Source organism: Gossypium arboreum, chromosome 13 (genome assembly GCF_025698485.1).
Source record: "Gossypium arboreum isolate Shixiya-1 chromosome 13, ASM2569848v2, whole genome shotgun sequence".
Classification (NCBI taxonomy): domain Eukaryota; kingdom Viridiplantae; phylum Streptophyta; class Magnoliopsida; order Malvales; family Malvaceae; genus Gossypium; species Gossypium arboreum.
In genome coordinates, this window is record NC_069082.1 from 101155396 (window position 1) to 101167007 (window position 11612).

The 11612-nt window shown below is 31.9% G+C and overlaps 1 protein-coding gene and 1 long non-coding RNA gene across 2 annotated transcripts; both read left to right on the plus strand.

Annotated features, from left to right (window-relative positions):
- Window positions 1–2779: 2779 nt before the first annotated feature.
- On the plus strand, window positions 2780–5918 carry LOC108468700 (homeobox-leucine zipper protein ATHB-8-like). Its single transcript, XM_053024566.1, has 7 exons — window positions 2780–2814; window positions 2924–3074; window positions 3265–3362; window positions 3524–3596; window positions 4218–4291; window positions 4409–4522; window positions 5906–5918. Exons 1-7 carry the CDS (start codon window positions 2780–2782, stop codon window positions 5916–5918), a joined length of 558 nt encoding a protein of 185 aa, XP_052880526.1.
- Window positions 5919–6002: 84 nt separating this feature from the next.
- LOC128286665 (uncharacterized) lies at window positions 6003–6979 on the plus strand. The gene is made up of 3 exons (XR_008277285.1): window positions 6003–6059; window positions 6144–6194; window positions 6880–6979. It is a non-coding gene; the product is annotated as an uncharacterized LOC128286665 (long non-coding RNA).
- Window positions 6980–11612: the final 4633 nt, after the last annotated feature.

The window sequence follows — 11612 nt, forward strand, 5'->3', positions numbered from 1 at the left end:
TTTGGAAAAAAAATTAACTTTTAAGCATAGGTTGACTTAATCCGGATTGGTTCATTTCGTGACTAACAGCGCAAAAGTGTAAATATGCAAAAGTTTAGAGGCAAAATCGTAATTTTTCCAAAGTTAAAGTTAAGGACTATTTTGATAAATGTGAGTATTAAATCAGCTAAATATGTTATTTTAGACCAAGAAAGATGTGGAATCGACCTTGATCGGGAAAAGGAAAAGATTGTTTCTTTATTTTGTACCAAGATAAGTTCAGGTGTAAATGTGGTAACATAATTTTCATTTTATGTAATTTTATGTTATTTATATGATATGATGATTAATATCATGAAATATTATGCTTTGTGGTTATTATTGAGTAATATGCAAATTATGTGTGCTACTTGTTAAATATGAATTGTTACCGAGTATCGATTTCGATATTCCGTGGAAGACGGCAAAGATGTGTGATCAAGGAAAAAGCCCATTTGAACCTTGGGAATAGATTAGAATACAAGTGACATGTCACTAAGATATTTGAGTTCCGAGCTCGTTGAGTTGAGTCCGAGTTCGTGAGATTTAACTAGGCATCCGAACTCGTTGAGTTGAGTTCGAGTTCACTTATGGATGCAAATGCCCGAGCTCGTTGAGTTGAGTCCGAGTTCACTTATGGGCGGGTTACATGGTAGCTTGGCTACATAATTTTCGTAGGCTATTGAGTTTGCCTAGCTACGGGTATGGCACTTATGCGTATGAAATCCGTGTATTCGAATCATATTCCAATGTGTTCAACGGGTAAATCTTAAGTGGATAAGGTGAGTACCTAAAATGAAGGTGACATGTTGGTAAGTGTGGTCACTACAACAAAACAGGTTTTTAGCGGCGTTTTTAGCGGCGTTTGAATGAAAAACGCCACTAAAGAACGAGCATTAGCAGCGCTTTTCAAAAACGCCGCTAAAGATTGAGTATTAGCAGCGCTTTTTTAAAAACGCCGCTATATGAAGCGCCGCAAAAAAAATTAACACAACGTCGTCGTTTTGTGTTGAGCCTTTGGTGGCTTTAGCGGCGTTTTCTAAAAACGTCGCTAAAGATCGAGTATTAATGGCGCTTTTTTAAAAACGCCGCTATATGTATACCTTTAGCGGCACTTTTTAGAAAACGCCGCTAATGCTTGATCTTTAGTGGCGTTTTAAAAAAAAGGCCGCAAGATAATTTTGTAAAACGCCATCGTTTTGTATTGAAATTTTAGTGGCTTTAGCGGCGCTTTTTAAAAAACGCTGCTAATGCTCGATCTTTAGCGGCGTTTTTTTAAAACGCCACAAAAATGGAAAAAATTAAAATACTATTATTTAAAATAATTTTAAAGATTTTTGGTATATGACTAATTGTTTTTTAATTTATATGTTAAATATTTTCTTATATAATTGTAAATGAGATAGTATTAATTTTAAAATATTGAATTAATTATCATTATATTTTAGGAGATAGTATTAATTTTAAAATATTGAATTAATTATCATTATATTTTAGGGTTTACGATATATGGTTAAGGGTTTAATGTTTATGAGTTACTATTGTAAGGTTTATGTATTATGGATTTAGGGATTATGGTTTATGGTTTATGGGTTAAAAGTTAGGGTTTAAGTTTTAGGGGGGTTGGGGTTTAAAGTTTAGGGGTTAAAGGTTAAGGGTTTATGTTTTATTGTTTAAGGTTTAGGGGTTAGGGCCAGAATTTAGGGTTTAGATTAATTAGTATTTTTAATTTATATATTAAATAATTTCTTATATAATTGTAAAAGCTAATATTAATTTTAATATATTAAAATTATGATTATAGTTTAAATTATTTAAGAGATAATAGATAAACTTTATATATATTAAATGGTTTAGGATTTAAAATTTACTTAAGATTTGTTAAATGATGAAATTTTTACAATCAATTAATACTTTTATATTTAAAAATATTTAATCTAAACCATTTGATATATTTAAATATTAGATTTAAAAAACATTGATAAATAAATAAAAAAAGTAATGATCATTGAGATGGATAGGTAACTATCTATTTTGGATAGGACCAGATTATAACAAATAAAAATGAAATACAAAAACAAAAATCATTCCACATCGAATTCTAGCAAAATAGTTATATTTTAGTTAGGAAGAAATATCTTTAATGAAATGGAGATTAGATCGAAAAGAATAATATAAAATCATGATTAACGCCTCAATCTTTAATAAAAATTTGATATGTGAGAAATTAATTGCTTACATTGGATAATTTTAACTTAATAATTAATTACAGCCATTTATTATTTGTTTTCTTATTAAAATACACGATATTTATTTTCAGAGTACTTAATTTTTTATTTATAAAAACTAATTTATAAAAATAGTAATAATAAATATTTTATAAAATTATTTAACTAATAATTTTTAACATATAAAATAAAAAACTTTTTTTGAAGTAAAATAAAATTAAAAAAAAAAACTTTTAACAGAGCAAAACAGTGTCGTTTTATTTAAAATGAAATAATTTTTTACCGCCGTTTTTATGAAAAACGCTACAAAATGTTAACAATAACGTCGTTTTTATAAAAAACGCCACAAATAAATCATCTCAGAAGGGCACGGTTATATTCCCAAATTTTCCCCCTCTGAAACCCCTAATTTTTCCCCCTAAAATCATATTCTCAAAACACCCCCATCTCACCCCTCCGTTGTTGTTTTCAATCAAGAAACTCTCCAGCAGTTAGCCTTGATTTGGTTTCAGTTAGACTCTGAGATAGAAGAGATGGCAGTGAACCAGACGGCGGCGTTGAAGGTGGGGTTGTGTTGTATAAAGTCTTATATGCATATAAAGCGGTTCAATGGTTCTCGCCATTTTTGATGATTTTATGTGGTTGTTGAATTTTGTTTATTTTAATCACGTATGTAGAGAAAACAACGAAAAGAAGCATCACGCCCAAGCTATGAATAGGAAGTTGACAGTTATGAATAAACTGTTGATGGAGGAGAATGATAGGTTACAAAAGCAAGTTTCACAGCTTATTTATGAAAACAACTATTTCCGCCAACAGACTCAAAATGTAAGAACTTCATCTTCCCTTTCACGTTTCATAATTTTAAAGGAAAAAAAGAAGAAGAAGAGGACTTTACAGTACAATCATATTATAATTTTTTTATACCCTTTACTTGAAAGTGTTTGATTTGCTTTCAAATATGGGAATTTTTGTTAATTGCAGTGGTTTTTTTTTTTGGTTGTTGTTGTGGTTGCAGACGACTTTAGCTACCACGGATACAAGTTGTGAATCAGTAGTGACGAGCGGTCAACACCATTTGACTCCTCAACATCCGCTAAGGGATGCCACCTGCAGGTTAGTAGTAGTAGGAAATTTTGTCACCATTATACACTCCCATTGTTATGTCCCTTTCATTCCTCGCTTTCTATGAAATTGAATCTTTGTTTTGTTGTCAGATAATTGCTAGTGCGCCTTATGTGCTTTTGTTTTTGCATTCCGACTTTTGTACATTGCAGAGGAAACTTTAATGAGTTTCTTTCAAAAGCCATCGGAACTGCTATCGAGTGGGTCCAAATGCCTGGGATGAAGGTAACTCTCTCTCTACTGTCATCATTCTTTTATTCTTTGTAAAATACTATTAAACTATATTAATGTAGTCCATTATTCATTGTCATTATCGATAAATTCTTATTTATATAACAAAGCATAAAATCTTGCTAATCTTCTAAGCAACATCCTAACCCATATTTGTTATGTCAATATCGAGGACAACCCCACTTTCTCATTTTTCTATTGGTTACTAATATTTCCCTGTTTCTCATATGAGTTGGATTTTCTTTTTCTTTTTACCTTTAAAATTTTTTAATCTACATATTTTTTTAAATAATGAATTAATACTGATAAAGATAAAACTGGAGAACCAATTGTTAGGTAATAGCATGCTGTTATCTTTCTTAAATCATTACATACAGATTCCAGGTAGATTGTACCTTGGGACTCAAACATGCATATGATATTCTCAAATGGATCTATTGTTTTTTGCTCCCTTTGTAGAACATAACTTGAATTAAATAGTAATCCAATATCATTATGCTAGTTAAGAAAAAGAGCTAACCTTGTTAAAACTTCTTGTTTGATGAATAGTAATCTTAGCTCCAAATGCTCGCCAATTTTACTGCTGCTCTTGCTAATATCTTTCTTACTGTGTAGCTCGGTCCGGATTCTATTGAATCGTTGCTATTTCTCATGGTTGCAGTGGTGTGGCAGCACGTGCATGCGGACTTGTGGGACTAGATCCTACAAGAGTAAGTTCATTTTTGCTTTCTACTGAAAAGATACGTTTCTTGGCTCAAATTTGGAGAAGAATTGACTGATCAATATATGTTTTCTTTTTCATGTAGGTCACTGAAATCCTTAAAGATCGGCCTTCATGGTATCGTGATTGCTGAGCTGTGGATGTTACAAACGTGTTGTCCACTGGAAATGGTGGAACCATTGAACTGCTTTATATGCAGGTAAGCTAATTAATATCAAATTTATCCTACTTTTCCAACTAAGTCTATGTGAATATTTGGACAAAACCAGAGACCTTAGTATGTGTATTTAAATTGTTCACCATACCCAATTATTAAGGGTATACTGAACATGTGAGTACATACGCTATCCCCACAAATTTCAACTCCCAAGACCTGTTTCTGATATAAATCCAAGAAAAGAATAGCATAATAAATAGTATAGTGGTAAATTATTAGGAAAATAAAGAAAAGCATTTCTATTTTCGGGATCCAAGTACATATCTATAACTCATTTCTGTCCTTTTCAATCTTGATTTGTCAACATCATATATTGGAAGAGTGAATGCCATGACCTTCTACCTAAATGATAAACAAAAATTCAATTAGGAATTGTGCATAAATCAAGGCAAGCAATTGACAAATCGGCTTGTCCAACTCTCTGTTACTGGTTTTAATAGTGTTTTATTCACCAAAAGGTTTGTCTGATATTGTAACCCAGCTATTTTGAAATCTCAACCACCTTGTTGGATAACTGGAAGCTTAATGCTGAATAAGATCAGTTAAAAAGGCATTGCCATTTTCTTAATTTGACTTAACTTTGCATCCTTTTTGCAAGTACTGAAATTTCTCATTAATTGATTCTTTTTTGTGCTAAAAGTTTCATGATTGATATTTTACATTTGATTTAAATCAAGTGATTGGAAATGGAAATATAGTTGCCTTGGTTATCTTTTATGGTATTTTATAAGACACTAAGAATGGGCTACATTCGGTACCTTTTACAGGCCAATTATCATTGCAATTATGAGTAGGAAGATAACTATAGATGAATTTAGTGGAGAGGAGAAAAACATAGCTGTCTTTAAGATCATATGTAAATGATTTTCTCTCTTTCTTTCTATCGATCGACGTCAGGATTTTCAAGGAAACAATGACCACATGTATAATAATGCAACGACTCAGAGCGGAAACTACTTTGAATCAGCTACTAATAGAGCTTGATGGGTTTGATATCGCAAAGGTGTTATATTTAATTTGCTACAAATCGTAGAGATTTGTTAGATCCTCGCACTTCTCGTGCAAGGTCATTTTGATCGCGAGGTTAATTTCCATCACTTGAATAGCAGATCTAATTAGTTAATTTCCATCACTTGAATAGCAAATTTTATTATATTACATTTGTTTTAAGATATTATTCCAATAGCATTAGTTTCTATCGCCGTGTGAACTTTTAGTTATAATTAATGAAAAAAAATCAGCTTTTTTCTCTTCCATTTAAAACATTTATATATTCTTTTGATTTATTTGATGTAGTTGATTTCGAAAGAACTTGGTGTATTTGCAAGACTTTTCTACGTTTTACTTGTATTGTTTTGTTCTCAGGTTGATCAATTGAAGTCCTCGTTTTTCTTCCCTGTTTCATCTAGGTTATAATTGGTTGTAACTCTGTTTTCGTGTTATCTTGTTTAGGTCAGAGCATTATGCGACAAGGCATAAAATATGCATATCAAAGACTAGATACATTTGCATGTGTTAGGTGTAGAAAAAGGTGTTTCCATTTTGGTGTTAAGATTTTATGCAGTGTAGTTGCTTACTGTCTTACACTATGTTGTCCTTTTAGGCAAAATGGTTGAACAAGCAATTGAGCAAATTATGGCCTTTTGTTGCAGAGGTAAGATACTTGTTCTTATATATATTTTTGCTATAAGATTCATAGTAGTTGCTAGTTATTTATTTCAAAAAGGCTGAGAGAGGCTTTTGTGTAACTGAGGTTTTCCACCTTAACAGATGAAATTTAGGCAGGTTGTTCAACTCTTTTGGTGCTTTCTGAAGTGAAAATAATTGAAATTGTTCTCTATGTAACTTACAATTTAGTATTTTTTTCATAGTAGATAAACTAGTTTTAGACTATTGTGTTGGTTGTCCGCAATATTAAGCATTCTGAGCATCAATATATTTAGATATTTTGAGGTTTAAAATTGAACTCGGGGAAGAAATAAAGATAAAAACAACTAACATAGTGGATCAGGAAAATGCTTTGCCATGAGCTGCTTTCTGTTTGACTTGTTTACATATCTAAATAATAGATTGTTTAAGGATAGGCCATGGATTTGGTGATATTTTTTATTTAAACTATGTAGGTTTTAGATGCAACGCATGTACATGCAAAGGCACATGATTAATAACATGAACAATGACTTTTGTCGAAACAAATTCTAATTCTTGCATTATGGTGGCATTATTAAAAATTTATCTTTCCATATCATAATTCAAAGAGATTAGATAATGTTCTTTGACATATGTGGCTTTGAGGGTCGTATAAGTGATTTCCTTATTGGCCTGACTTTGGCTTACAGGTGCATACTTTGGCTTTCTGTTTCGGTGTTTTGGATTTTCTGGCGGTTGAATTGAAAGCATCAAAGGACTTCTCTAAGTTATATGCAGGCATGGCAATACTTTGGCTTCACATAAGCTTGAACCAGCCTTTTGTTGTATATTGTTTCTTTTTTTTTTTCCTTTAATTAATGAGAGGTGATGATGAATTGGCATTCTTTTCTCATGAGGATGAATTTTGTTTTAGAAATTGTAATACTTTGTGTGTTTGTGTGTGTTATTTTTTATGTATTAAATTACATATTGAATCAATGTTTATGTATTAAATTTAAATTCATTAGTTTTTATATTTAGTTTTGAAATTTAAATTTTAATAGAAAATTTAATTTAATTAATATTTTTATTTATCCTTAAAAGTATATAGTTTAGATTTCAAATTTCAAAAATTAAACATAATATAATATTTAACATAGAAATAAATATTATTTAATTAAAATAAAATAATTTTTTAAAAGGTCATAATTTTTAGCGGCGTTTGTAAGAAAAGCGCCGCTAAAGGTCATGACTTTTAGCGGCGTTTTTTTTCATAAACGCCACAAAATGTTAGCGGCGTCGTCTTTAGCGGCAGTTTTTGCGGCGTTTGTAAAAGCGCCGTAAATAGTTTTAGTGGCGCTTATTAGCGCCGCTATAGGCCCAAAAAAACGCCGCTAAAAACCTGTTTTGCTGTAGTGGGTGAATGAGAAAATTTGTACAGGTATGTACTTAACCCTCGGGTTGAGACTTCAATATAACAATAATATGGTAGGATCATGAATGAGAAATATGATATGAATGCTTTGGCGATATTATGCAAATGTGGATTTCATATTATTGCATGGTTATGTTACTTGCTATTTACATGTGAACTTACTAAGCAACTATGTTTACTCCCTCCTCTCTATTCTTTGTAGTTTTTTCAAGCTGGCTAGGAGATCGGGAACGGTCGGAGGCGTGCTCACACTATCAACAAACTATTTCGGTATAATGACTTGTATATTTTGGGAAAATGGCATGTATAGCATTATAATCATTTTGTGTATATAATCTTATGATATGGCTCATGGATGGCATGGAAATATTTGAGAATGATTAGCTATTGGAGTGGCTAATCAAGATTATATTTGATAACACGTATGCTTTATGTGCTAACTAATCTATGGAAATCCATAAAATGGTAAAATTGGCTATAAAAAGAATCACGCAGCAGCAGTGACGTGAGTTTGAAAAACACTAAAAATAGTAGAGATAGAATTTAATCTTAATGAATATATTTTCATGTGGAAGAAACAAAATAGGTAAAAGATTGTATTTTATGATATATTTACGTTTTGGTGAAACAGGGTCAGAGCGATTTCTGGATTCCCTGTTCTGACTTTATAAATTCATCATAAATTGTGTAAAAATAATTAGGACTCAAAATTTATATTTATGGATTACTTATTGAGTTTATTTTTAAGAGAAACAAACGACATGGTCATTGGATCTCTTTACAAGAAGCAAATTGATTCGTAATGCGCAGGGGTCAGAGTATCCGAACCCTGAAACATGGGAGAATTTAACTAATACAATGTACTAATTGGTCCTACCAAAAATTATAGAAAAAAATTAGTAAGTATATATATGAGTCTAGTTTCAGGGAAAATTTACGGAATTTGATTTCGAGTTTCATAACTCAAGATATGATTTTTTTAGTGACTGTGACGCAGATGGACAGTTTACTACGAGAATTGTTTGAACTTGTTTAAATGCTAAAATAAGTTTAGTAATGTCTCATGCTCGACTCCGGCGATGGTCTCGGGTAAGGGGGCATTACATTTGGTGGTATCAGAGCCAGGTTTAGAAAAATTAATCGGAATAAATTTTTCTACTTCAGAATTGTGGTTTCGAAATCACTATTTCGTTTAGGCCCTAATTCGGGATATCACAGTGCGCATGTACACGAACACTTAACAGTGTTTAAAGAAATTCTTTCAAACTTGGAGGCCATGGAGGTTTAGTATAATAAGGAAGATCTAGGGTTGATTCTACTTTGTTCGTTGCCCCCGTGTTATTCAACCTTTAGAGACATGATTTTATATAGCCACGAGTCTCTCACAGTTGATGAGGTTTATGATTCTTTGACCTTGTATGATAAGATGAAACATCTTGTGGTTAAACCCGACTCTCAGGGAGAGGGTCTCATTGTTTGTAGATGACAAGATCGGAATGCTGATGATGATCGTAGAAGGACATAGAAACAGAATCCTCGCGATAAATCTAAAGGTAGATCAAAGTCTTCAAATAGAGGTAAAACTTGTAACTTCTGCAAGAAGATAGGACACATTAAATTTGAGTGCTATAAGCTACAGAACAAGATTAAAAGTGAGGCTGCGAATCAAAAGGGAAAACAACCAAAAAATTTTGGTGAAGCTAATGTTGTAGAAGACTACAGCGATGGTGAACTTCTAGTCGCTTCAGTCAACAATTCTAAAGTGAGCGAGGAATGGATACTTGATTTAGGCTGCATCTTCCATATGAGTCCCAATCGAGATTGGTTTACAACTTACGAAATAGTGTCCGAAGGTGTTGTTTTGATGAGAAATAATGCTTTGTGTAAAATCTGTAATAGCCCAAAATTGGGTCTAGTTGGAACAGAGGTTTCAGGACCACAAAATCTGAGATATAAATAATTATTTTATGATTATTTTGAGGTCTATGATATGATTGCATGATTGTGTGAAAATTTCGTGAAGAAATTCTATGCATAAAGTGCTTAATTCGAAGTTAGGGACTAAATTGAATAAGTTGCAAAACTTGCATTCTAGAATTTTTCTAGTATGAAATTGATTTGAAATATTAATTAGGAGGTCTTAAATAGCAATTATGGACAAAAATTGGACATGGATGGAATTTTTGAAAAGTTTAGTAGTAAGGGTATTTTGGTCATTTAGGGGTAAAATGAATTAAAATACAAAATTAAAAGCCAATTTTGCTCATCTTCTTTACCATGGACGTGTATACCAAGGGAGACTCCATGGCTAGGGTTTTCAAGCTTCCCAAGCTCAATTGTAAGTCCGTTCTAACCCGCTTTCAAGTTCTTTACGTTTTTGGAGTCCCAGAACTTGATTTAGCTTATGCTAGCAATAATTCAACCTAGGGTTCATATTTGGAAAAATACCCATAGGTAAAATTTGTGTATTCTGGTGTTTTATGATACAATATGAGGTTTTAAATTATGTTAGACAACTTGTGCTACTCGGTTTTAAGTGAAAACGAGCAAAAGGGCTTAATCGGTAAAAATACCTAATAGTCATAAGTATATGATAGAGTGAGAATTTGATGTTGCCATAGAAGGGAAAAGTGATCATCATGTCATAAAACATAAGAATAAGGGATGAATTTTAATTCCCGAGCCTAGGGGAAAAAGTGTAAATATGCAAAAGTTTAGGGGCAAAATTGTAATTTTTCCAAAGTTTGAGTTAAGTACTGTTTTGAATAGTACATTAATTAAATAAGTAAAATATGATGTTTTAGATCCCGGAAAACGAGATTTGAACCTAGAATGAGAGAAAAATCCAAAATTGGGAAAGTTGGTAAAATGGCCGTTTTAATATCAAGGTAAGTTCATATGTATAATAAGCATTAATTTATGCATGTTTCAATGTAAAATTGATATATTTACTATGATCTCCGAGGTGTTGAAAGTATGTAAGTTGGTATGATAATAATACAACAATAATGTGTAATTTATATTTGAAAGTTAAATTTAGTGAATTAATTGAATTATGTTAAATTAAATGATTATGGTGCCAAGTTTATGAATTGATTTAAAATATGTCTATGGTACATGAAGTGCATTGAATTATCATACATAAATGTGATTTCTTGATTATGGATATTATGGGAAATTGTAAGTTCATATGATTTTTAATAAGACAATGTGTAATTTAATGTTATTGCGTTGATATTAAATGAGATGTAAGTTTATATGTAAGTAATACATCACTATTACTTGTATTATGATATTTTATAAAAATATTGGAAATATGTTTGTGGATAATTACTTGATTGGTGAAATTGTTGGAAAAGAGAGAGAAATCCCGATTGAACCTTCGGAAAGATTGGATGATACAGATGGTATGTAGCTAGGTCACATGTATAGTGCTGAGTGCACATCATGTGTACAAGAGAGCTACAAGACATTATGATGTAGCTAGGTCACATGGGTGATACTATGTGTACACCATGTAGACAAGAGAGCTACGGGATATATGTAGCTAGGTCACATGTGTGGTTCCAAGTGAAGGACACCATGTAGACAAGAGAGCTACGAGATAAACTGGCTAGGTCACATGGGTGGTACTAAGTGTTCACCATGTGTACAAGAGAGCCGAACTATATGATGGGTGGAGCTATGTGCTGAAACCACCAATATTGAGGATTGATCCGAAGTGTTCAACGGGAGACTCTCTATGTATTGCTTTGTGAGTTTTGTGATGAATATGTGCAGGAACTTGGTTATGTGAATGATGTGTTCATTAAGTGACCAGGATGTGGTAAGGTTATAAACAAGTAAGTTATACATGAGGATGATTTTATGGTGACCTTGTGATCATGGGCCTATACTTGTGATGTATAAAATGTGGTGAAAATGATTTGTGATATGTATGTTAAAATGAGGTTAATACAAAGAAAGTGTGAAAGAGTGAATTAGCAATAAAACTGTTTTGGACAAGAG

Bases quoted from the DNA above. Each gene is read 5' to 3' on its own strand.
- LOC108468700 (XM_053024566.1), top strand. From the start codon at position 2,780: ATGGCAGTGAACCAGACGGCGGCGTTGAAGGTGGG. The intron at 3,075-3,264 runs GTAAGAACTTCA...TTGTGGTTGCAG, and splicing joins TCCGCCAACAGACTCAAAAT to ACGACTTTAGCTACCACGGA. The intron at 3,363-3,523 runs GTTAGTAGTAGT...TGTACATTGCAG, and splicing joins CTAAGGGATGCCACCTGCAG to AGGAAACTTTAATGAGTTTC.